This window comes from Panthera onca, chromosome B4 (assembly GCF_046562875.1).
Source record: "Panthera onca isolate mPanOnc1 chromosome B4, mPanOnc1 haplotype 2, whole genome shotgun sequence".
Classification (NCBI taxonomy): domain Eukaryota; kingdom Metazoa; phylum Chordata; class Mammalia; order Carnivora; family Felidae; genus Panthera; species Panthera onca.
In genome coordinates, this window is record NC_138345.1 from 77,258,849 (window position 1) to 77,284,850 (window position 26,002).

Below are 26,002 nucleotides of genomic sequence, written 5' to 3' on the forward strand. Positions count from 1 at the left end.
TAGACAACACCCAAAACAGAATTCCTCTGCAGCATTTCTCCCTCTTCCTTCCTATGTACCAATCTACACCAAGTGCTGTGCTGGGAACTACCCCAGAAGCTACACTCAGGACCTGTCCTCACTTCAGAGGCCCTCAACCTAAATTTTCCTGGATATTCCTTCATTCCTCTACCTCTTCTCCAAGTTCTTAAAGGCTTCGTCTTCAACAAAGATTTTAAATATGTGAAAAAAAAAAAAAGTCTATACCACATTTCTCAAATTATATTACTTAACACACTATTCTGGAAGATAACAACAGGAGTGAAGAAAAAGGTCAAATAAATTTGGGAAGTGCTACATAAGCTATGTGTTCTACTCTTGGAGGTTCGTAATGTAACCAACATAAAAGGGACTGAGAGGTCCCAATAAAGAATACTTTATCAGAAACACTTTCTTCAGTCTCCCCCAATAAATATCCTATAAAAAGGGGTGCCTGGGTGGTTCAGTCGGTTGGGCATCCAACTTTAGCTTCATGATCTCGCGGTTTGTGAGTTTGAGCCCCATGTCAGGCTTGCCACTATCAGTGCAGAGCCTCTGTCCCCAACCCCCTCTCTCTGCCCCTCCCCTGCTCACTCGCACGCACTCTCTGTCTCTAAATAAAAAACTTTAAAAAGAAATTTTTAAAAATCCTATAAAACAATATACTACCAGCATAACTCTGGGAATGGCTGATACTGTTCATCTTTATCTTTCAGCTTATCCTCTATTCCCTCCCATGTAATCCAAAAATGCTTGTCTGGCATCTAGACCTCTGAAATAAATGGCACTCCAGAGAAGATATATTCAGTTCTGAAGTGAACCCACAGAAAAGACCAGATACTATTCCAAGAATATTGATTCAGGAGCAATCATCACAGATCTGAATAGGTTTACCCCTTTGTAGATGTCCACAGCCAGTGTCGAGTTATCGTCAGGAAAGAGGCTAGTGTGGGGACTGCTGGCATTTCTACAGACTGCAACCTGGAATGCAAGCAGTTTAGGAGCAACTTTTATTTTTGAGGCAAGGACCAGATCAGAAGAACTCTCCAGCAAATCACAAACTACACGTCATACTCAAGTCATCTATGAGACCTAGGGTGGAGGTAAGACACCGGATACAGGTTGTAAAGGGAGCAGAGACTGGCACCAATGTCACATGTGGTCTTCTTCCATAATCTTTCTACACCCCCATGCCATCAAAAATATTTACCGAGTGAAGAGTGTGCATGGTAATACGTGAATGCTGGCTCACTTTAAGCGATGACAGGAGGAGAGGGCCCCTAAGAAACAGGAGAGGACTCCTGAGTCAAAGCAGAGCCAGAAGTCTGAGTTCCTATAGACAGGCAATCAGGAATCAAGACGACAGAGAATTCAAAATGCAAAAGAGTGAGAAAAAAAAAATGCCAAAGAGTGTATCTTAGGCGGTTTCTGTTTTCTGTTTGTTGACTCCTCCCCACTTGTCCTCATCACCAAATGGCAGGACTGGCAAGCAGGCTGGCAGTTGATAAACAGGAAACAAAAGGGGATGACAAAGAGCCAAACTGACACGAAGCCACTAACAGCAACGTGAGGCAATCTTTAATCTGAGGCAAGCTCTCTTCTGTGCCAAAAGATGGGAAAAATGGGTCTAGGCTTAGTCTGCCCCCAGACTCCAGACCCTAACTAGTGCAGTGATTAGGGGGCAGCCCTGAGGTTGGAGATCTGTTTCCCCTGAGCTTCAAGTCACTGTCATTCTGCCTACCCCACTCCTTCACTTATCCTCACATTCACGACCCTGGCTTACTCACCACCTGGTCGTTGGTTTTTTCAAAAAATGCTTCGGCAAAGACGGAGACGACAAAGACGTTGATGATGAAGGAAACAAAGAGAGCAATGCAGGATTCAATGAAAAAGTACTTATTAGCTTCTCGTACCTCCTGCTTATTGGCTCGGTTTACCTGTCTGGACTAGAGAGAGGACAGCAGTAGTCGTTAATTAGTTAGAACAAGTCTCCTCGTACGTAATATCGCATGAGTTTGGAGTCAGAGGAAAGATGCAGAGGGCAAAACAACTGACCATATGAAATGTGAGAAAACTCACTTTAACATCCTAGTTCATGAAGTAAGAACTTCGTGACACTTTGACAACGTTGGGCATGCCCCAAACAGGAAATGATGACTATGAGCTCTCAGTTATTGTGGCCAGAAGAACCACTGACATACAAAAACAACCTGATTTTCAGTCCTAATAACCTTAATTATAAAGGTCTCTGAAATCTCCCAGCGAACTACTGTAGAAGACTGACTGAGAAAAGCTTTGTTGGGTACTCTACTTCTGATCTCCTCACGGTCACTCAGACTTTTGAGATTCAAACACAAGAGACTTGGTGTACTTTTGGACCTTTTAGGTAGAACTTTAGTCCCAGTTTTTCCGTGGGGTCGCTTATTTCTGGTCATCTTTGTGATAAAAACAGTCTGAGTGTGTGGAGTTTATAAACACCCAACTGTGGAAAAATACTTCTCTCCTTTAGGGCTCTAACAGTTTTAAACTATGCGTGTGTCCCTTGCAACTGAAGGAACCATCAACTACCTGGGGGGCATGGAGATAAGGGCCATGCTCACCTTGACTAAGGCAGAATGCAGGTACATATTGTGTGGCATGATGACAGCTCCCACGATGCCCACAGCCTGCTCGATCTGTGGGGTGTGACAGCCTGGACAGGATGGCAGGAACATGCCCTTGAGTACCTGGCTCTGGCTGGGTTTCACTGTAACATACTATATGCCAACATAACAACTATTAGGATATGAGACCGGGGGAGTAACACAGTACTAGGAAACACTCAGCATCCATTGTTCCTTATAATACTTTCTTCAACAACTACCTGGAATAATGAGGAACACAGAACCATTAGGAAACCAAGAAGCATAAGAGGGGCTTGCTGCCAGAGGTCTGAGAATTCAGGACTGGGGTACCCAGACACTTTACATCACATTTTAAATATACAAAGTAGATGTGTGGAGAATGTAATTAATATTCTAAAGAAACAGTCAGCAGCTGCTAAGGGCCTCACGGATAGCAGCTTCACAATCACTCCTGGGAGACAGACCCAAGAATACAGTCAATTCTTGATTACCCACACTCATGCCTCTATTTACCTATGTTTATCTAAAAATCACTTATGTTTGCCACTAACGTATGCTGAGACTCATTGATAAATACTTCCCATACATACTTTTTCCTGGTTCCGCATTTCTCTTGGAAGCCTTAGACTAACCTATTGCATAATCTATTCACAGATTAGATACACTTTTCCAAGTTTAGTGAGGCCATTAAGCAAAAATCAGTTTATAACAATTGAACATAGGGGCGCCTAGGTGGCTCAGTTGGGTAAACATCCAACTCTTGATTTCGGCTTAGGCCATGATCTTAAGGTTCATGAGATCGAGCCCCAAGTGGGGCTCTGGGCTGACAGGGTGGGTGGAGCCTGCTTGGGATTCTGTCTCTCCCTCTCTTTCTGCCCCTCCCCTGCTCACGTGTACACGCACGCTTTCTCTCTCTCAAAATAAATAAATATTTTTAAAAAAAAATTGGACACAGAAAGGTACTATTACTGCATAAAACGGTACTGATTCCTAGGAGCAGCTGGGTTGGGGCACAAAGCAGGAAACGTCGGCTATATCCCTTAAGAGTTCATTAACTGTTGCAATACAGAGAAAGTTCAAGCTGCAGTTGGTATAAGCCAATATAAGTAAAACCCCTCCAAGTTCACAGCCAGGAATAACCCTGCTTCCTCCCTAGCCCTCTCCCAGCATGCTCTATTGTTGGGATGGCCAACTTGGAACCAGAGAGTCTAGTCTAGGAAGTCCTAAAAAATCTAGTCACTTTTGAACTAGGAGCGCCAGCAGGCCTTCCTGGAGATTAGCCTTTGCTACAGATCCTATTCCTTCAAAACTGGCCTAGACTGAATTGGCTTTTTGTTAATGCATGGGATACAACTAAACCATCCTAGCATTATATGATTGTAAATAAAAGGCAAAAAAATCTTTCCTTTGTTGTAAAAGCTAACGAACAGCCTATAATACTTGCCTCATATCCAAATGTGAGGGCCATAATAGTGATGAGAAAGCCAAAAAATGCTTCTAGCTTCCGTAAGCCTAAAAGGGAAAATGCAGCAGTGAGCTCACAGAAGGCAGACTTCTCCATCAGCTACATGATGGAAAGTAGATTCTTTGACCCCTCCATTCCCACTCTCCTTACCGTACTTGTCCAAAAAGAGAAATACAAAGGTATCTGCAATGGTGATGAGAACTCCACCCCATAGAGGAACCCTAGGTCAGAGGTAAGAAATGGAGATTAAAAGAAAGAAAGAAAACATTGAGAAACACTTTCTCTCCAACAGATCTCCAGATATACAATACTTGGAGAAGCAAGGACTTGGGGGAGAGGCGACAGTGGTGGGAGGTCAGGCCTTGGGTAGTTTAGGATCACAGCACCAACTGAATTAATTACATTCATTCCAACACTGATGGTCTACTAAGTCAGACATTTCAGATACACAGCTGAAAAGTATAGGTCTTACCCCTCTAGGAGCTCACTGTCTAGTGGGATAAGCTGATATACAGATAAATAATTGTAACACACAATGTCACATACTATACGATAGTGGGATGTATAACCCAACATGAGAACATGGGACATATAGAGCCTACAGGCTGCTGGGAGAGAAGGTGGCTCCAGAAAGGCTCCACAGAAAAAATAATACTCAAGTTGAATCTTGAAAACTGAAAATGAGTTGGGTGGTTTTTACATTTGTTTTGAAATGTAGCAAAATATTACTCTCTGGAGGAAAACCCCCTCACCTTCCTACAGACAGGAGATTGATGGCAATGGCTGAGCCAATAACTTCTTGCATATCTGAGCCAATGATAGCCAACTCCACCATCAGCCATAGGATAATTCGTGGGACCTAAATACCAAACAGCAGAAAGACATGGTTCTAATTAATCATTTCTAAGAACTTTCCTTAGAGTTTGGAATTCACATCTGGCACTGACCCATCCACAGTCCTTTATAAGCTTTCAGTCTAGGGATGGACTATTGCACTGTGGCCCCCAGCTGGAGAAAGCAAGGGTGTTTCTACGTGGTAGAACCTATGAGCCGAGGTCAGGGCAAGGGCTGATCCTAATTTTTTCTCTTTCTCTTCCACTCAAGAGAGGAACAGAATTTCCATTCATTAATTTCCACTTAATTTCCCGCCTAAAAACAAACTTAAAAGTTTTAGGGGAAGATGAGGATGCTCATATGGTCAAAATACTGTTCAGGAGAGAACAGAAAATGACCACAAGAGAAAATATCTTGACCGTGGCTACAGAGACAAAACAAAAATGAAAAGGCTGGGGTCATCCTTAATGTAATAATAATACACAACCAAGTGATAAAGGACAGACATGTAAAGGGACTTAGGGCGAACTGATTGGAATTGAGTGGCATATAAGAGAAAACTAATCTGGTCAAATAATCCAGCTAAAAGACAAATTTAGTTAATACTGGCTAGCAGGGGTCAAGAAAAAAAAAACAAACATACATCTTCAGGTATTGACTATACAAAAAAATTGTCACAAAAAACAACTGTTAAGATACATGAAGAAAAAGAAGCTACAAGAAATTATAAATTACCATGGCTTTTTTGAGAAGCATATATGGGGAAATAAAGCAGATACAGATAGTTTCTCACAGCCATGAAAGGAGATTAAACATTTAGGACAAACCAGAGGCAGATCAGTATCTTATCTAAAGATGAACCTAGGTTAAAACTATCTTCCAGACACAGAGTCCATTCCTGCCTTAGAGAGCAGTGAGAAAGGGCCAAAATGTCCAGAAAAAAGTTGCAGAAGACAGTATAACCTCCAGGGTCATGGTAAATTGAAAAATAATTATTAACAAATCCAAAGATCCTGCCACATGTAGTAAAGTAAAATGAAAAACCTTATTTTTCAAATTGATGACAAAGTCAATCAAAAAAGAAAATATGTATGATAGTAATAAAGATGTATGACTCAAAGTGCTTAGAGCACTCCCACCCCTCCATGGGCTGGGCACTGCAAGATGCCAGAAGGCAGAACGAATGGCAGGTATTTATGCAAACTGAATTTTTCGAAGGAAGCTTTCTGGCAAAAAGTGAATCCCAAGTTAAATTCTGAAGTAGAGAAATATGGGTTGGCAGCAAGAGGAACTAAATAATATTCCTTGGGACTCATCCTCAGGGCCCCTGACCGCCAAGCCCTCCGGCCAGCACGTATCACCAGACACACAGGTTCCTATGAGATGAGTAACAAACCGCACACTACATTGCTCACCCTGGGATACTGACGGTGACACACTTCAGCAAGATGCAACCCTGTGACCACTCCCAGTCTAGCTGCAAGGCGCTGGAGTAGGAGCCCCACCATGGTGGCCAACAGAAGAACCCAGAGCAACTAGAAAAGAACAAAATCCCATCATAACACTCATTAGACAACTGGGGTGTTTTTGTTTGCCTGTTTAGCAACATGAATGAGAAATACAACATTCGGGAAAGAGCCCAGATCCAGAATCAAATGACCTGAGTTCTGTATCAGGTTCTGTACATAACCTGCTAGGTCACCTCATACCTTTCTGAGTCTGAGTTTCTCCCACCTACAGTTTCTCCTTTGTTCAAGGAAACTATGTGGAGTAGATAAAACAAAACAAAAATTTAAAACCAAATATGTGTCTAAAATAAATTAAGGGGCACCTGGGTGGCTTGGTCAGTTAAGCATCCGACTCTGGCACAGTACATGATCTCAAGGTTCGTGAGTTTCAGCCCCACATGGGGCTCGTTGCAGACAGCTCAAAGCTTGGAGCCTGCTTTGGATTCTGTGTCTCCCTCTCTCTCTGCCCTCCTCCACTGGCACTCTCTCTCTCTCTCTCTCTCAAAAATAAATAAACATTAAAAAAAATTTTTTTTAATAAATTAAAAAAAAAAACAGAAGCATGACTCAATCAGTTGAGCATCCAACTTCAGCTCGGGTCATGATCTCACAGTTCTTGAGTTTAAGCCCCACATTGAGCTCACTGCTGTTCAGTGAGGAGTATGCTTCAGATCCTTTGTCCCTCCTCTCTGCCCCTCACCCACTCACATTTTCTCAAAAATAAATAAACATTAAAAAAAAAAAAAAAAGCAGATGGTGGAAAGTACTTTTCACCTAAGCATTACTGCCAATGAAGTATTTGCATGTAACTCCCGAGGCTGACATCCGACAGGCATTGTAGGGGGAAAGGATGTGAGGGTGTACTGTGTGTTTAAAAGGGACAGGGGTAAGACCAGATATTCACCTTAAATCCAGCCACCGCTCCAGACTGCAAATCAGACTCGATGTTTCCTGGATCCAAGTAGGCAATACTCATAAGAAAGCCCGGTCCCGTGAAAGCCCAGAGTTTACGAAAGCTAAAACAAGAATACTATACGAGAGAGGAAGACATCAAACGAATTACCACCTCCAAATTACTGATCTAATTTATCTGTTATTTTGTTACATATAAAACAACAATATGAGCTTCATAAGATCGAAAGACTTAGGATGTTGGACACTGCGTGTGTCCAAGTTCAACTTCCATGTTACCCACTTCTTATCAATAAGCTACCTCTTCTCTGTCCAAATAGGAGCCCTTTCTTTACCTGTTCTTTCCATCAATCAGCCTCTCAGTCTAATACCTATCAGTACCCCTATGCCCAATCACTACCTAAATGGGACACTAAAAAAAAAAGAACATGAAATTCATACTTCTAGATCAAAAAATATTCACTAGGTCAACGTGGCAACTGTTTTTCAAGGTCCTCATTTTCCCAAACAGTTTCTACTTATTCTGATTACAAAAGCTGTCTTCAGAGACTGCTTGCCAAAATTAGATGTGAGGCCATTAATCTTGAGTTATCCAGCAGACTTTTCACTCCTAAGTTTTCTCTAAATAAAGTTTTCCTCCAAAGATTTGTCACTAACCTCCTCTTCAGGAATGGCAATCTTCTCATCAAAGTAGGTGGTAAAGGGCTCCTGTGAGTGCCCAGTGGACTGGGAAAGAGATGAGTTACTATAGGCAGGGTTGAGGGTACCAAGACTGGCAGGGTCCCCATGGTCTCCAGAAGCATCATCTAAATTAACAAATTTGAGAAGAAATGAAAATGAACAAAATACACTGACAACTCATCCTTAGTAACTTTTAAATTAAATCTTTTAATACCTAAATGCACAAGACCAAGCTGACTCTACTCAATTTATTTCTAATATTTTATTTATATTTTTAATAAACTAATTCCTTTCTTAAAAGTTTATTTATTTTGAGAAAGAGAGCACCAGTGAGGGAGGGGCAGAGAAAGAGGGTGAGAGAGAGAACCTCAAGCAGGCTCCATGCTGGCAGCACAGAGCCCAATGCAGGGCTCAAACTCACGAACCGTGAGATCATGACCTGAGTCAAAGTCAAGAGTCAAATGCTTAACTACTGAGCCACCCAGGCGCCCAAAATAAATGAATTCTTTAATAGGCGATACATTCACAGGGATGGAAATTCAGGAAATAAAAAAAGCTTATGGTAACAAAGCTCCCTCTCACCCCTCTTCCCCAGTCACTCAGCTCTCGATCAGTTTTAACACTCTTCTTGCAATGGTTTTCCTACTTTCACACTTCTATATTCCCAGGTAGCAATTTTTAGAACCACTCCATTTTCTTCTAAAAACACGGATGTCTAGGGCTCAAAATATAACATTCCCAGGCTGGTAAAACCTAAAATCTTAACTTTTAGAAGAAAGGAACTAAGTCTGTCTAGTTCTGTCTCCAACCCATCATTTGGTAGGACTTACTCAAAGAATCATCCTTGGACATTATACCTCTGTCAGGCTTCTCAATAAATGTGGAAGTTGAAAAATCCTGCCACAGTTCAAGCTAAAATCTGAACCTGCAGGAAAGCCACCAAGCAGGAACCCTTTGCCTCCTGACTACGGTCTGCAGTGAAGAGCCTTGGGTCACGGGGTGTGGGCACCCTTGTGATAGGAGGTCTCATCTTAGACTGGTAATCAGTGTTTCCCTGAGTCCTGCATTTCGCAGTTAATCTTAAGTGCTGGGAAGGGGAGGGTCTGGAAGAAAAGGGCTAATCTGCCAGAAGGACACAAAGCCTAGTTTGGTAGCCATCAAATGGCTATTTTGAACCACAGAGCTCTCTAATGTTAGGGTTTCCAAGAAATCCTTGCAACCTCCAATTAGAAAAACAAAAGCTTTCTTTCTATAAGGAGCTGACCCACTTGAGGTGAAGTGGCCCTGAATTAATGAAGATATTTAAAGAAAAGGAATGAAAATTCTACAGGGGACATTTAGAATTCGGAAGGATTAGAGCACTCAAGAAGCTCTAATGGAATACACAGTTAAAGGTGTTTGCTCGGTATTATATTGCTCCTCACGTTAAGTATCTGCAGTGCTGTGAAAAGCCAAAGCATTCTAAAGAATTTTATGCCAGGTCTGTGATTAATACTGCCCTTGCAAGCATTACTGCTATAGAAACCAAACTTGTAGCTAATCTTGGCTCATCTCAGGATTGGAAATAAGACAGGAGACAGATCTCTCTAGTTATAAATCCATTTTTCATTTACAGCCTAAATCAGCAGATGGTGACTGGATCAGACCTGATTGGAGCAGGTCTCTGTGATGATACTGTTGGCTAGGGAAGTGGAGTTAAGGACAGTTTTTGTTACCACAGATGACAAGAAGGAAAATATGGTCAATTTCTGTTACCGATTTCAACCTAATTCCAGGGCGCCTGGGTGGCTCAATTGGTTAAGCGTCTGACTTCAGCTCAGGTCATGATCTCATGGTTCGTGGGTTCGAGTCCCTCATCGGGCTCTGTGCTGACAGCTCAGAGCCTGGAGCCTGCTTCAGATTGTGTGTCTCCCTCTCTTTCTGCCCCTCTCCCATTCATGCTTTGTCTCTCTCTCTCTCTCTTTCAAAAATAAGCATTAAAAAAATTAAAATAAAAAAAATAAACTTAGTTCCAAATAAAAATCAGACAATAACACAAAGCTGTAAATTACCATCTGGCATCTTCTGTTCAGGACCCAATACCATGGTGGATGACTGAGTGTCCAAGTTCTTAGAATAGGATTCTGAAATGGAGAAAAGGAAGAGAGGAATCAGCAAGAACAAACTAAAAGTTTAGAACCAGCATTTTGTTACTCTGTACAACTGATCCCGTATTATATGAAAAGAATCCTTCTACTGAATTAGATAACCTTGAAAATAATCAGTTTTCAGAGTATGATTGAGATATTTAATAAAAATATAAAAGTCTTGCTAATAAGACTTCTAAGCCAAACTGAAGCAAAAGGTGTTTCAGGGAAATAGGCAAATACTTTTTAATAAGTATCCACAGAGAGGCTGCTAGGCGATTCCCCAGTTTCTGCCCTTTGCTTCCAGATTAACTCAAATATTTAAAACCAGATTGGTCCCCCTGCCTTTTACAAGTTTTTTATTTTAATTTTTTTTAATGTTTATTTATTTTTGAGACAGAAAGAGACAGAGAATGAACGGGGGAGGATCTATTTATTTTTGAGACAGAAAGAGACAGAGAATGAACGGGGGAGGGTCAGAGAGAGAGGGAGACACAGAATCTGAAGCAGGTTCCAGGCTCGGAGCTGTCAGCACAGAGCCTGACGCGGGGCTCGAACTCATGGACGATGAGATCATGACCTGAGCTGAAGTCGGACGTTTAACCAACTGAGCCACCCAGGCGCCCCAAAAGACAAAGATCTGTAACCCTTTTTGATCTAGGAAACTATTTAAGCTCATGCTTCAATTTTCTGAGAAGGGGGGAGAAAAGGAGGGCCATTATTCCGCAGGCTCATATTTCCCTGAGGAGAGAGAGACTTCTACGACATTTCTCATTCCCTAACCCTTCAACAACCGGGAGCAGAAACTAATCACCATGGCCTTCCCTTCTTGGGCTTTCAGGGAAAGATGAGGTACCAGGAGGAGTAGGCACAGTCTGCATGATGCCAGAACTTCTCTCTGGCCTGCAAGGCCCAGGTGGGGGTCGGGGGACGGCGGGATGAGTGGTTGTCCCAGAGTCCAGCATCCTGTTGGGTTAAGTTTAACTGGGGAGAGGGGAAGATGGTTGTAAGCTCATCTAGCCACAGATCTATGGAGTATTCTCCAGTCAACCCCACCAATCAGGATGATTTTTTAACATTTTGATCTGCTGATTAAGGAATTTATTTCTCAGTTGATTTCAAATTTAGAAGGAGAAAGACAAGGCAATATTTATTGTTTTTAAAAAAAATTTTTTAATGTTTATTTCTGAGACAGAGAGAGAGCATGAGCAGGGGAGGGGCAGAGAGAGAGAGAGAGAGAAAGAGAGATACAGAATCCGAAGCAGGCTCCAGGCTCCGAGCGGTCAGCACAGAGCCTGACACAGGGCTCGAACTCACAAACTGCAAGATCACGACCTGATCATGAGCCAAAGTCGGCCACTCAACCAACTGAGCCACCCAGGCGCCCTAAGGCAATATTTATTGTTAACCCTAACCCCCACTTAAATCCCAATAAAAACTATCCTCCTAAAAAGTTATAAAGCCTCTCCTTAGATATCTTTTACTGTATAAAGTCTTCATCTCTCTTGTCCCTTGTTCCTATCTGAACATTCCTCTACTTTCTTTTTTACATAATCTATCTACCAACATATTCTGTACCTATTTTAAAGAATTACAGAATTCAGACCTGAAAGGTTTTAGGTTTCATCTATCTTCCCGATGTAAAACATACTACCACTTACTAATTTGGAAAACATAACCTTTTACCTCTATAATCACCAATATCAAGTATTTTGTTGCAATGGACAACTAGCCATGTCCCTCCTATCAGGTTTTAAGACACCAGATGTCGAAAAACCAGCCAACAGATGCCAGTAATACTGATGATATTCAAACCCTCTTTAGCACCTCATCTAAATGAGATTTACATAGCTGACCATTCAGAGTAGCAGTAGCCACTTGGATTCCAATCACAGCACAGCCCTTTGGCCCCATCCAGAGCCTTTTTATTTTACATAGAATTCTAAGAAGCTAGGTTACCAGGTTATCCTAACCCATCATAAATTAGGCACTGCAAATCAGCTTTGGGACTATGGCTCTTACAGGAAAAGGTTCTGGGCCACTTGGTGTGAGGTAAAGAGCCCTTCTTTATACTTTGATCAACTCTGAGAACATTATTATTACTTAAAATTATGTTATTAATATTTTATTATGTATTATGTTATTATCAAGAATAACTCAACTTTCTTCCAATGTGGCCCCACTCACCAAGAACTGACTAAATTAGATTACTTTTATAGTGATGACTGAGAGCCTCTTTAAGGCACAGAATTGTTTAATGCATCTGGTGAAATTTTCTCCCCAAAATAAGCTTTTAAATTAAATTCTGAGAACAAACAATTCAGATAGTACTCTGTTTTTCCCCAAGCCTACAGTCTACAAAGGTGATAAATAATTTTAGACAGAAATATTTCATGACAAAATTTTTTACAATTGTTATTTGTATTCTATGGGACTATTCCTATACTAACTACATACAGAGCCAATAAGATACAAGAAGTCTGACCTTCTCTCTGAAATCTCAGGAATGTATTATTTTAAGAAAGGAAAAGAGATTATAGATTCCATTTTTCTCATCAAAACTTGCAGTTAACAAACTATAAGTTCCACTGTTTCCAGTGTCTACAGAACATAACGAGAGCAGGGAATAGAGAAGGTCAGTTATGCTTGGTATTTAAATCTCCATGAAAATTTAAGATTCATATGGAAGCACTGAGTTAATATTAAGACAGTTTTCCTCCCTAGGACTATGCCACCAGATCATTTCAGTCATTCAACTACATTAATAAAAAGATCAAGTTGAAATATAAGCAACCAGAATCAGTCCAGCAATACTTGGTAATTATGATTAATATACCTTTGATAATATTCTAGCTCACCGCAACCATAAAGCGTCACCTTCTTCCAAAGCCAGTAAGTTTCCTCCTGTCAAACAGCAACAACAGAAAAAATGGCACTCCTGGATACATGTACTATAAACTGTTTTATCCCATTCCTTATCAAAAGTTGTAAGAATGAGGTGCCTGGATGGCTCAGTCGGTTGAGGGTCCAACTCTTGATTTCGGCTCAGGTCATAATCCTGGGGTCGTGAGATAAAGCCCCATGTCAGGCTCCTCACTGAGCATGGAGCCTGCTTGGGATTCTCTCTCTCCCTCTACCACTCTCCAACTTGTGTGTACCCACTCTCTCTCTCTTTCAAGACAAAAAAAGCTGTAAGAATGTTTACAAGTGGGGTGCCCGGCTGGCTTAGTCGGTAGAGCAATAGAGCCACGTGACTCTTGATCTCAGGGTCATAAGTTCAAGCGCCACATTGGGGTCATGAGTTCAAGCCCCACATGAGATCAAGCCCCACAGAGATTACTTTCAAACAAATGTTTTACAAGATAAAAAGGCTAATAAAATTACATTTTCTGTCTCAAATGTTAAAAGCACCCTTTGACCCAGCAATTCTGTTTCTAAGAATGTATCCTAAAGAAACACTCATACAAGGAAGTGTGTGCAAGGAAATTTCCTGTAACACTGTTTGTAGTATCAATAGACTAAAAACAACCTTGATATCAGTCAAAGGCTGGTTAAATAGACTATGTACATTCACAGGATAGAATGCCATGCAGCTATTATAATAGAGCATATCTAATTGTACTGATAGGAGACAATCTCCAAGATATGTTTTCAAGTAAAAAATCCAATTTATAGACAGTATGGAATCATTTATATGGCAAGAAGAAAACAAGAGGAGGGATGATAATATACATACGTACATGTATGGGCTATCTCTCAAGGACATACCAAAAACTAATAATGCTGTCCCCAAGATGAAGGAGTAGGGAAGTACAAACAAGGTCAGGTGAAAGGAAGACCTCTCACTGAATATACACCATATACCATTTTGCACTTAAAAAAAAAAATCATTTTGTCATGTACTTGTACCATTTATTTATTTTTTAATGCAAAAGTCCTATGGATTCACTCAGCTTCCAAACAGATACTTTCAGAATGTGTAGATGAACTCTGTCTGACAAAACTTCTGTAATGGATAATCAGAGATCTGCAGCTGTCCAGCTGGCAGGCATATAATATACTACCTTAAGCTTAACTTATTACTACTTTGTCTTAGTGCCCAAACAGCCATGCTCTGAAATTATGAATTGGGAATTTCACTTGAATGCAAAAATTAGAAGCTGCCTTGTCAGGAATTTCCTGACTCCTTAATTTGGGTATCCCCCCAAACACATACTAGCCATAATCAATTCTGAACATCTTATTAACATTATCTCATGTGTTCTCTTAGCATTCACAAGAACTCTGGAAGAACAGTTAATTTTTTAAAGAACAATTTAGATAGCCCAAATCTGTTTTTAAATTGCCCCCAAGAAAGTATGAAATACTGAATGTTAAAAAACATGTAAGTTAAGGGACGCCTGGGTGGCTCAGCTGGTTAAATATCTGACTCTTGGTTTCAGCTCAGGTCATGATCTCATGGTTCCTGAGATGGAACCGGCCATAAGTTGGGCTCCACACTGACAGTGCGGAGCCTGCTTGGGATTCTCTCTCTTTCTCCCTCTCTCTCTGACCCTCCCCTGCTGGTGCACAAACTCCCTCTCTCAAAATAAATAAATAAACCTGGGCACCTGGGTGGCTCAGTCAGTTAAGCATCTGACTTCAACGCAGGTCATGATTTCACGGTTTGTGGGTTTGAGCTCTACACTGACAGCTCAGAGCCTGGAGCCTGCTCCGGATTCTGTGTCTCCCTCTCTCTCTGGACCTCCCCTGCTCCCACTCCTCACTTGCTCTCTCTCTCTCAAAAATAAACAAACATAAATAAATACATACATACAAACTATTTCACCGATTTCAGAGTAGTGTTCAATATTGCAAAAGTCTCCCTAAAATTAATTATAAAGTTTAGAGAGTAATGTTTTTGAACATTCCTCTAATTCATCCCTTTTTACCTCCCCTCCCCTCCCCTATATAAATAAAATCAAAGACAGCATTAAGAAGGCAACAAACTCTCATAGAGGGAACCAAAAGTGTTTATATGGAAGCAACTGGCTAAATAAATGTGAACAGGAATGTTTAAAGCTGACTGGCAAAATTCACAAGGTAGTCAGGAATCGCTTTTGCAAAGCATGGAAGGACTGAACATCCCCACCCTGATTTATTTTTTATTTTTATTTTTTTAATTTTTTAAAAATGTTTATTTCGGAGAGAGAGAGAGAGAGAGAGAGAGAAAGAGAGAGAGAGCATGAGAAGGGGAGGGGCAGAGAGAGAGGGAGACACAGAATCGGAAGCAGGCCCCAAGCTCTGAGCTGTCAGCACAGAGCGTGACCCACAAACCGTGAGATCATGACCTGAGCTGAAGTCGATGCTCAACTGACTGAGCCACCTAGGCGCTCCTCCCACCCTGATTCAGACCACAGGTGCTGCCCCAAGACCCCCACCAAAGCCCATGTAAGGAGTAACATAACATAGCATAACATAGCACCTAGAGGTATTATGCTAAGTGAAATATGTCAAAGAGGGAAAGACAAATACCATATGATTTCACTTATATGTGGAATCTAAAAAGCAAAACAAACAAATGAAGAATCTCTTAAATACAGAGACCAAACGGATGGTTACCTGAGTGGAGGTGTGAGGGAGATGGGCAAAATGGGTAACGGGGATTAAGAGGTACAAACTTCCAGGTGGCTGGGTGAGTCAGTCCATTAAGCATCTGACTTCATCTCAGGTCATGATCTCATGGTTTCTGAGTTCAAGTCCTGCACTGGTGAGCTTGAGCCCTGCTTAGGGTGAGCCCCAATTCTCTCCCTCCCTCCCTCTCTGCCCCTTGCTCACTTGCGCCCTCTCTCTCTCTCTCAAAAAAAAAAAAAAGAAGTACAAGCTTCCAATTTTAAAATAAATAAGTCATGGAAATGAAAAGGAAAGCATAGGGAATATAGTCAACAATACTGTAATAACATTTCACGGTGGCAGATGGGAGCTCCATGTACCATGGGAAGTGTCCCATAATGTACAGAATTGTCAAATCACTATGTTGTACACCTGATTCTAATGTAACATGATATGTCAACTATGATAATTAATTTTTAAAAAGCCTTGTGAATTTCTAAATTATTCTTGAGGATACAAAGTTTAGAATTTTTTAAATTTAGATGTAAGTGCCTCCTATTTTTCTGTTATGAAAATGAATTTGATAGAAAATGATAAAATGAAGAAAAGACAGGTTGAGACCGATTACACCTACTTCTGTGAAGGAAAAGTGAAAAGTCCCTGTGGTGTTAGTTTAAGAAAAGGCCTGAAAACTCTAATCCTCACTACCTAACTAGAGAATGTCTTCATATTAGAATGTCTTCAGCCAAAGCCACAGAAACACACCCAGTTCACAAAGTACAAACAGTACTCCTATTGTACAATGTGCTTAATACGCATCAGGGCTTCTGTATGTGTGTGTCTCTTTCTCACTCTGGCACGATGGCCATTAAGATACCAGTGTGGACTGTTTTTCATTTTACTGACTTTGTATACTGCAGTAATAATCTCAAAATTGGGATAATCTTGCTTAGTCTCCCAGAGAACCACAATTTCAACTCAACATCAAGTTTGCTGTTTCTCACTTGAGCTGGACTTCTGAGGATCTGTTTCACAGTTGAAAGAAAAACATGACATTGAGAACACTGAATGACAAAAAAAAAAAAAAGAAGAAAAAAAAATGTTAAGCAGCAAGGAGAGAGGGAGTAAGAAATGGGGAGAAAGATAATGAAACTGGCTGCCTGGGTGTCAAAGATGATAACAGCTGGGAGAAATGTGGCCAGGCTGTCCAGAAGTACTGATCTTTCAAAAAATATATCACTCATCAACCAGAGACTTCAGAATTAGAAGGACCTGATACCTACTAGACAGAACACTTTCTCTGCTCATTGCTGAGGGTTAACCAGCTTTCAAACCTCTATGCTCACAAGTCAGGGTCCCTGAAGTCTTACCTCTAGAGACTGTAGCTGGGTCTTTGTTCCTCCCAATTCTCACACAGAGAGCTTCCTCTGATTTCTTCCTAACCAGAAGTAAACAGCAGTGCATTTCCCTTTGGGGGAACCAACCTGGCCTCCCAGCCTGACGCATCTATCCTGCAACTCTACGCTCTGTGAACAATTTCAAACACCCCTTTATATTGAAATAAGAAGGTCAGTATTAAATAAGCCTATACCCACTCATGCCTCAGAAAAATGTTTTGCCCTCACACTTGCATGAGTCATTTTCCTCTGGCAAATGTGAAGAATGATTATTACTAGACTACATTCAATTCATTCATTCCAATGACACATTCTGGCCCCTCGGACGTAGCCTGGCCTTAACAATTTGAGTACATATTTTCCTCAACACGTCTTTTCTTAAAGTAAAGAAAAATTATATGTACAGACAAATAACACTTACTACAAGATTCTCCAGCTGCACACCTGCCTCCTTCTGCTCTTTGGAACCTGTTTAAAATTTTAATAATTAACTTGCAGCCTTCTCCTTTCATTACCTAGGGGTTTTAGCAGTCACTTGATTACTAGCGATTAATGGGACCAAAACAAAAATAACCCAAACAAGATCACCTACCAGCAATAAGCATAAAGACAAGCCTAAGAACCTCAACTTCCCAATTCAAGGTTTTACTGGAAACTTTGGTCTTCACATTAAAAAATGTAAGTGACTTCAGCCTTAAAATTAAAAGTGGAGGGGCACCTGGGTGGCTCAGTCGGTTAAGCGGCCGACTTCGGCTCAGGTCATGATCTCACGGTCAGTGAGTTCAAGCCCCGCGTCGGGCTCTGTGCTGACAGCTCAGAGCCTGGAGCCTGTTTCAGATTCTGTGTCTCCCTCTCTCTGACCCTCCCCCGTTCATGCTCTGTCTCTCTCTGTCTCAAAAATAAGTAAACGTTAAAAAAAAAAAAAAATTAAAAGTGGAAAAGGAACTAGATGATAAGTATATTTTCTATCATTCCTGGCCAACTATTTTATATTCCATTCCCATTTTATTATAGTTTATAATACAAACAATGTTGTATGTTATCCATGATGTCCCTGATGATGTCTGAAGGGTCTTTCTTTGTGTCTCCAGGGGCCCAAAAATGTCAATTGTTAAATATCTGTTTGTTAAATTATCAAAAGAATGAATAGCATCTGATGAGACAAAAGGGGTCTAGCTTTTCCAAAGCCTTATATTCTGCACATTCCAATGCTCCCTGCCTTCTTTTCCAAAATATTTTATTCAGACCACAGAGACTCAGATGATAAGGATGACAACATTAGAGCAAAAGGCTTCCTTTTCTGCCTTAAACACTCAACTCTTTGAAGATGCCACTCCCTTTCCTCCTTACTCAAGCACAAGTAAAGAGGTTTCGAGAAGACACCGTCCTCTACCCTCACCAAACCCACATCCAACTTTCAACCCTACAGAAGTACTAAATTGTCTCATTCCAAAGCTAAATAACTGAACATATACCATCCGTACTTCAGCCAAATCGGGACAGCATACTCTTTTTCACAAATTCGGAGTTTCTCATTTTGTGATTATGCTATGTGTGTAAATAGCAGCTTTCATGGAAGGGGAGAATTGGAAGACAAAACAGTCTTCCATTAGTGCCTTCCAGATAACATCGTGAGAACTTAGGAGAGACTTTTAGGGGCACCTGGGTGGCCCTAAAATCAAGTGTCTGACACTCGATTTCAGCTCAGGTCACAATCTCACAGTTCGTGAATTTGGGCCCTGCATCAGGCTCTGGAGTAGAGCCTGCTTGGGATTCTGTCTCCCTCTCTCTCTCTCTGTCCCTCCCCTCTCAAAATAAATAAACATTAAAAAGAAATTTAAGAAAAAAGAGACAATTTTAAACTCATGGAAAGGGTATAAATCTGTCAGCAGACTGTATTTATGTACATGGGGAGGAGACAAGGAATAAAGACGCCTTTCACTCCACAGCACCCACCCAAAAGATGCTACTTTATGGATACTGTTCTCTAACCTCTAACCTTGACGTCACTGAGTCAAAACTGAAGTAAAACTGCTTAGTAGTTGCTCTGTAGAGTAATCCAAGGAACCACTGCGGATTTCCTAACAGTAAAGTAAGATTAGATTCATACCAAGCTTCCCCATTCATTAACAAGAAGTGTTGCCAGGCTGCCCAGAAATTCCCCTCCGAAGTCCCACAGCCATCCCGGAAACATGAGAAACCAAGTATACTGCAATCATGGCCTTTTTGGTAGTGGATCCAAAATAAACCGTGCCTGGGCCAAGACTGTCAATGAAGTATTTTCCAATGAAAAACTAAACAGCCCAAAAAGTTTTGAGGCTTCGTTTACTCAACACAGCTGTCACAGCCATACCTAGAATAGTGATAGTTTCCAACCTTATTTAATGATACAGTAAACACCCAGTAGGAAGCCTCTAATCACCCGGAATTATACTATACCTTCAGGTCAACGTTAACACCAGGGATGGAAAACAAGGGCCTAAGGATTCATTCACAATAGGCTCACACGATTCTGAGCAAAGGGTAAGTTATAAGATCAAAATTCTTTAGACGGGAATCTTTAGCGGAAAGAAGGCACGTGTTAAGTAATAAAAATTCCTACACGCCAAGAACTAAGCACTTCATCTGTATCAACTTATTTTATACTCACTAACAAACCTGTAAGATTTATAGTATCAATTCTCATTTTAAATTCCTGGAGACAAATGAACCAGGAGGCTAAGCAACTTGCTCAAAGGTTTACACAGCCAAGAAGTGGTGCAAACTGGTGGGCCTTCCATTCACAGGAGTCACGGTCAACAGTGTCCCCCCCGGTTTAACCGACATTCACTAAAATAATGGCCAGCAAAAGTTTCTGGAAGCCCATTTGCCCTTGCTGCTCCTTCCACAGAATTTCTGCTTTTGCCTTCCACTTTAGAGATATGCCGCGTTCCCTTAACTTCGCAGCACTCTTCTGAAAGCAACAGACAATATGAAAATATGCTCATTTTACACACAGGAAAACTCAATCCCAAGTTCCTCAACTTCTTCCCTAATGATGCTCTTTGAAATCGTCTGGTACATGAGTCGGGGAATTGGGGCGCGGGGGGGGGGGGGGGGGGGCAGTGGAAAGGAATCCAAAGACGGAATATCGTAGCTTTAAAAGCAGGGATACAAGAAACCTAACAGTCGGAGAGCATCCACCCCACTTCAATAACGTGTGCCCCCTATAAAAGTACCTGGAGCCAGGAAGCGGCACAAAGAGCCCTAAAACCAATCTACACGCGAGTACTCAGCGGCCTGCCCAGGCCCTTCACTCGAAGGCGCTCCATGGATGTCGGCTGCACTAAAGTGATCTTTATTGTTAAAGAGGAGCGGCGGGAGGCCCAGGGAACGGGCGCGGCCCCAGGGCTCCGCAGATAAGAAGTCGGCTGCGGGGACCTTGCCCTGTGCCCGTCGCCTCCTCCGCGGCGTGAAGCGGGTCAGCGCACCCTGGATCACGGGTTCCGGCGCGGCGGGGTCCACACGGGGGTTCGGCCATTTCGCCTAGGCCGCGGCGGAGAAGGGACGAGGCCCCACAACCTCAGGCGTTCGCTCCCTGCCCCCACCCCCCGCCCCGCTCTCTGTCTTCCTTCGAATAAGGCGGCTCTGTCTGGCCCCCCGCACCGCCCCTCGCCGTCCCGCATGGCGCCCCGCGTGCCCCATACTGGCCCCGGCGCCTGCTCCCTGGCCCACCCCCGCGCCCTCCCGGCCGGCCTGGGGAAACTGGTGCGGCCGCGTGACCCCTGACCTCGCCCGCCGGTGGCCTTACCGGTTCCGCAGCCACCAGACAGGATGCCCTCGCGCTGGCCGCTCCATATCCCGGGAGCTAGCGCCAAGCCTGCCAACCCCCTACACGCCCCGCGATTGGCCGATAGGACCGCAGTTGCACATTCCTATTGGCTGGACTCCTCGTATTCCCGGTAGCTGCCGGCGCGCGTGGCCAGCTGAGGGCGTCCCGAGGGTCCGCCCACCCCAGGGTCAGCAGGCTGGAGGCGGGGCCACGACGGCCTGGGCTGGAGCTGTTTCTCGCCGAGCCATTGCGAGCGCGGGTCGTGCTCAGCTGAGTGTGGATATCGGGGCTCCGGCGGTCCTGCGCCCAGTCCCGGGTCAGATCAATTTCCTACCTCAGTTAGCCGCTGCCTCACATTAGATACTGGCAGTCAAGCCCGCTTTTTTTCTGGAGACTTTGTTCAGCGAGGTACAGCTCCACTCCATAAAGTTTAGCCAACCTGGCAGGACCATATGCTCTCGTCCCCAGAGCCACACCATAGTATCTGCTGCTTCACCGAAAGCAACCCACACCCGGGAGGAATCGCGAGACATCAGCTAGTACAGCCAGTTCCACCGCATCAGATGCCCCACTCCCAAGCCTCTGTAATGAATTGTTTTCCTCCATCCTACCCGGCTGGTTCACTTCTTCCTCCAAGCTTTATCTCTGCCTACCTAAAAGCGATCCCGCCCCAGCCCCAACCTCACAACGCCAGCCTTTCCCTGAAGATGATAGCCAGACTAGTGGTGCTTTAGAGGGAAGAAAAATTGTCTGACGAGCCACCCTCATTTTCTACAATGCCCTTTAGAGCTTCCAGAAACATTCTTAGACACCCCCCTACAGCTTACGTTGAAGATAACCAGGCTTATCTAACCAAATTGTAGGCTTAGAGAGGAAAAGAAGCATAAACCCCTCCAACTTCTTTCTCCACGTAAAAAACTGCTAGGAGAAAATTTTATTAGATAGTAAAAAGAGTCCAAGAGAGGAGGAAGGAGAATGAACTGCAAAAAGAAAACTCCAAATCAAGTACAAAGTAAAAATCTCAGGGACAAAAAAACTGGGCTGAGTATCCTCAGTTACTCTGGAACAGGCTGGTTTCCATACAGAACTTCCCCTAGAGAGAAAAAGAAAATGCACAAATTAGTTCTGAGAATCTCTCTCCAACACCTCTGGGTAGTTTTCAGAAAGGCTTGATGAAGTCCTTCCAGACCAGAACCTTTCCTGTGGGAACTTCTGCTGCAACTAGAAAGTAAAATGGCTGGAGCCATTCATGTCCCCCTAACGGGTCTGCTCAGCTAAGCAACCTCTTTGGGCTTCCGCATGGTTGCTGGCTACTTACTGAGCTCACAGTGTGGAGCTTCATCCTTCTTAGGTTGCTTCTTCATTGTGCAGGCTGGATTTGACTTTTCCGAGCGTCGGCTCCTGCCTGTATATATGCAGACAAGTGCGCCTCCCTTGGTTAGATAAGGGCACTTGGGCTGCTCTGGGCAACACCACGTTGGTAAAGACACTGCCGGGAATTTCAAGAGGCAAACCACACCCTTCAAAGCATAATCAAATTTCATCTTTGACCTGCCATGAAAAGGGAAGCATCGTATATCTGCCACTCCCGGATATTAATGAACAATTAATTGAGTTTGAAAACGTGTATTCCAAGATTTCGTCTTTGATCCACCGGGCAGGAGCTGGAGGCCAATCTGTGAGTGGCAGTGGATGAAAGGGGTGGAGTAAAAGGAATTGCTTTCCTTCAGGATGCCACTCCCCTTGGTGTGAAGCTAGTTAGAGCACTTGTACCACGGCAGCATGTGCACAAGGACTCTGCTCCCATAAGGTGTTAGCTGAAACCAATTAACCCCAAGCCTGACAGTCCACTAGTATTTTCCATAGGTACGTGCGGCACTGATGCAATTATGAGGAGTCTCACGGTGTGGGTAAAAGCACCGCCCAGTCTGTCCCTTGGGATCTGAGGGACCCCCTGGCTCAGGCTGGTCAATCAGTGATCCACAGGCTGACAACAAAGACATGCGAACCCAGGACTGGGGCATCTGCTGGAAAAGAAAAAGAAAAAACAAAAATGAAAACCTGAGACTGTAAAAAAAATCCAGAGCAAGCCCAGAATTTCTCAATCTGGGAGAAGGGGAATTGAAAGAATGAGGAAATCATGCCTCTGGCAAATAGTTTAGTAGGCCAGCTGGAGGCAGAGGTGGAAAGGAGACATGGGGGCGGGGCAAGTAAGAAGAGTGAAGTGGGATACTGGGAGGAAGAAATTGCTGCCTTCAGAAACTTTTCTCATAGTTTTAAAGAAAATCTGCTTAATACCACAAAAACATATGCAAATAAGTGCGATAGAAAGAAATGTCTTAGAATGGAAAAGAAAGAAAAGAGTAATCGATTCATATTGGTCAAAGTAGGCTTCTAGCAGGTGGCTCTGCTTCCTATTCAGAACAACTGTAGGGTCAGAAGATCTACAAATCTCTTTCCCTGGATCCCAGATGAAGATCTCTTTGTTCAAGGGCATGCACAAATACTAAAAGTCGTACCATTACAATGTGCCCTGCTCCTTGTCCTTGTGCTACCTCAGACAAGTTCCCCAATGCAGAGCTGCCTTAGATTGAGTGGGGCACTGATTTGTCCCCCTTCCCAGGAAAATATGTACACACGAAATCATCCCTGAACTAAAATGTTGGAGGAAGAAGCCCTATTTTGGTTTAGGAGTTCCAAAAACAGGAATGGATTTTACAATGAGACTCTACCATAGCTCCTGTTTCGTTTACTCAACAGTTCCCCTGGTATATACACTCCACTCATGCCTTCCAGGTCCGCGATTCTCACTGACATTAACTGCATTCTTATTATGTATCCGTATCAGACACCACATATAACATGTCACAAACATGAGCCAGGCTTTGAACACAGATCTGTTCTTGAAGAACCAGCACTCAACTACCATACCATTCTGCCTCTGTTGTGTACACCTAAAACAATTCCCTTTCATTCAACTCCAGCTCAAAAAACAATCTCTTGTAAATTCCCTGAATATCCCACATTACCACAGTAGCCAACTCATTTCTGGGTAGATGTTAATATGTGTTTGTGTCGCGCGTGCCCTTTATCGAAATAGGAGACTTTTCCTTCCATGCTTTACCTTTGACCCACCCTCCAAGTATTCTTTTTCATGCTTTTGTTTTCCCTGAAACAGCTGCTAGGAATTAACTCCTCCCACCCCTCCCCTTCCTTACCTGGAAAACTCATTATTATCATTTAAGCTTCCCTTAAAATATCCCCCTCCGTGATGCATTCCCTGCCTCCTCCAGGCTGCATTAGCCCTCTATTCTCTTTGACCCAAGCACTTTTTGCTCTACTCTAGCACTGCCTCATTCTGTATATACCTATTGAGAATCTACTGTGTGCCAGGCATAGATGGGGTGGTACAGATATAAACACAAATAAGATAAGCACAGCCTCTTACAGGGCTATTGTTTTGGTGCATCCCTTCTCCCACTAACTTGTTAGCTTCTCAATACGGGTGATTATCTTATCTTTGTACACCTGCTAACAAAGGCCAGCTATATGGGAGGTGTTTCATAAACGGATTAGCCCACTTTTTAATATGTTATGGCTGACATATTGCCTGACAAGGCAATACAGAATAATGATTAGGATATGTTTATATTAATGTATCTATTTCCCAAGTTGAGTCTTACTACCCTAAAAACATTCCTCCCTCGAATCCGCTAGCCTTGTAAGGCTATTGCTGTGATAAATGTTAGAATGCACAGACAGGATCCCCCTTGGGAATAAAGGACTTATGACCCCAGCTGTTGAAGTGGGCACACTGCTGGCAGATGGCCCTCAGCTGTCACGTCATGCCTTTTTCTTAGGCAGCCCACACGGAATGACTGATTTATGTAGGAGCGTAAAGATTCATCCCTCTCACCCCAACTAGGAACAGCTCTGAAAGTCAGCTGAGCCTTCGTCCTGCCTCACAGCCCGACTTCTCCTTCGGTGCAGATTTGCTTCCCTTACCTTCGTGGTGATCTCAAGAGCACTTCCTAATAAACCTAGTGCTTCCAACACAGAGTTGGCTTCCCTTACTTCCTCTTCTTGTAAAACCCAAAATCAAGGTCTCTGAAAAAGTGACCAGCACTCACTCTGCTTCCTGAACACTCCTTTATTTTTCCACCCTTTGTGATCTACCCCGGTAAGTACTTTCTTGTTAGCTAAATAATATCGTCATTGGCCATCTATGGTCAGAACCCACAGACTCTTGAGCTCTTGCCACATTCGAAATGTCATACCACTCCTCTTCCAACTCTGTTTCTTCGGATTCCATCATACTGTGCTCTCTGGGCAGTTCTATTTGGATCGCGCTTCCTCTACTTTCTTCATTTGCTACTTTTCTTCTTCCTACTCCTTAAATGTTGGCATTCCTTAGGTTCAACCCTTGGTCCCCTAATTCTACACAATCCCTACAACTTCAGTGTAACAATACCGGGACCCACCCAGCATTAGAGACACTATGGGACAGCTTGGAATAACGGAAAGAGCAACCTCTTAAGAGTAACACGGACCTGGATTTGAGGTCTAGCCAGCTGGGAAACCATGGGTACGCTCTTAAATCTTTGTGTTGATATGGTATGATAAGTGGGTATGATACTAACTTCTGAAGGATATTCTCTCTATCGTTTGTTCCCCAAATGCACCAATGTTCTTTCTTGCCTCCCCACCTTTTCACATGCTGTGCTCCTGCTGGAACATTCTTGCTCTACACATCTTTCAGCTGGGCCTATTCCTACTCACCACTGAGGTCTCACTTTAAATGCTTCTTCCTCCAAAAGCCTTCCACGAGCCCAAGTGTCTGAGTAAGGCATGTTTTCTATGTAGTCCTATGATATACTATACTGTATTCTTCCCTTTCCCATAACACTGAATTGCTTTTGTGGTTTGTATTTCTCCTTGAGAGCCAGAACTTTATCATGTTCACTGGTGTGTCCTTGGGGAGGAGTCTCAGGCTGTGATAGCATCCCTTCACAGCCATGGCACCATTTCACCTTC

General features: G+C 42.9%; 1 protein-coding gene across 10 annotated transcripts in view; it reads right to left on the reverse strand.

The window, feature by feature from the left end:
- Positions 1 to 26,002, reverse strand: part of SLC11A2 (solute carrier family 11 member 2) — a 52,880-nt gene that overhangs the window by 11,597 nt on the left and 15,281 nt on the right. For 5 of the 10 annotated variants that reach the window (XM_078449869.2, XM_078449868.2, XM_078449867.2 and 2 more), the window contains 11 exons: positions 22,287 to 22,995; positions 10,094 to 10,165; positions 8,019 to 8,167; positions 7,354 to 7,479; positions 6,357 to 6,476; positions 4,860 to 4,966; positions 4,258 to 4,328; positions 4,087 to 4,154; positions 2,619 to 2,774; positions 1,806 to 1,964; positions 913 to 999 (listed from right to left, as the gene is read on the reverse strand). In XM_078449869.2, the coding sequence (XP_078305995.1) occupies positions 913 to 999; positions 1,806 to 1,964; positions 2,619 to 2,774; positions 4,087 to 4,154; positions 4,258 to 4,328; positions 4,860 to 4,966; positions 6,357 to 6,476; positions 7,354 to 7,479; positions 8,019 to 8,167; positions 10,094 to 10,165; positions 22,287 to 22,512 (1,341 nt within the window). In that variant the 5' untranslated portion in view covers positions 22,513 to 22,995. Of the gene's footprint in view, positions 1 to 912; positions 1,000 to 1,805; positions 1,965 to 2,618; positions 2,775 to 4,086; positions 4,155 to 4,257; positions 4,329 to 4,859; positions 4,967 to 6,356; positions 6,477 to 7,353; positions 7,480 to 8,018; positions 8,168 to 10,093; positions 10,166 to 10,982; positions 11,153 to 13,004; positions 13,089 to 20,375; positions 20,684 to 20,947; positions 21,126 to 22,286; positions 22,996 to 26,002 lie in introns of those variants that run through there. The other 5 variants (XM_060657594.3, XM_060657592.3, XM_078449866.2 and 2 more) reach the window with 5 other exon arrangements.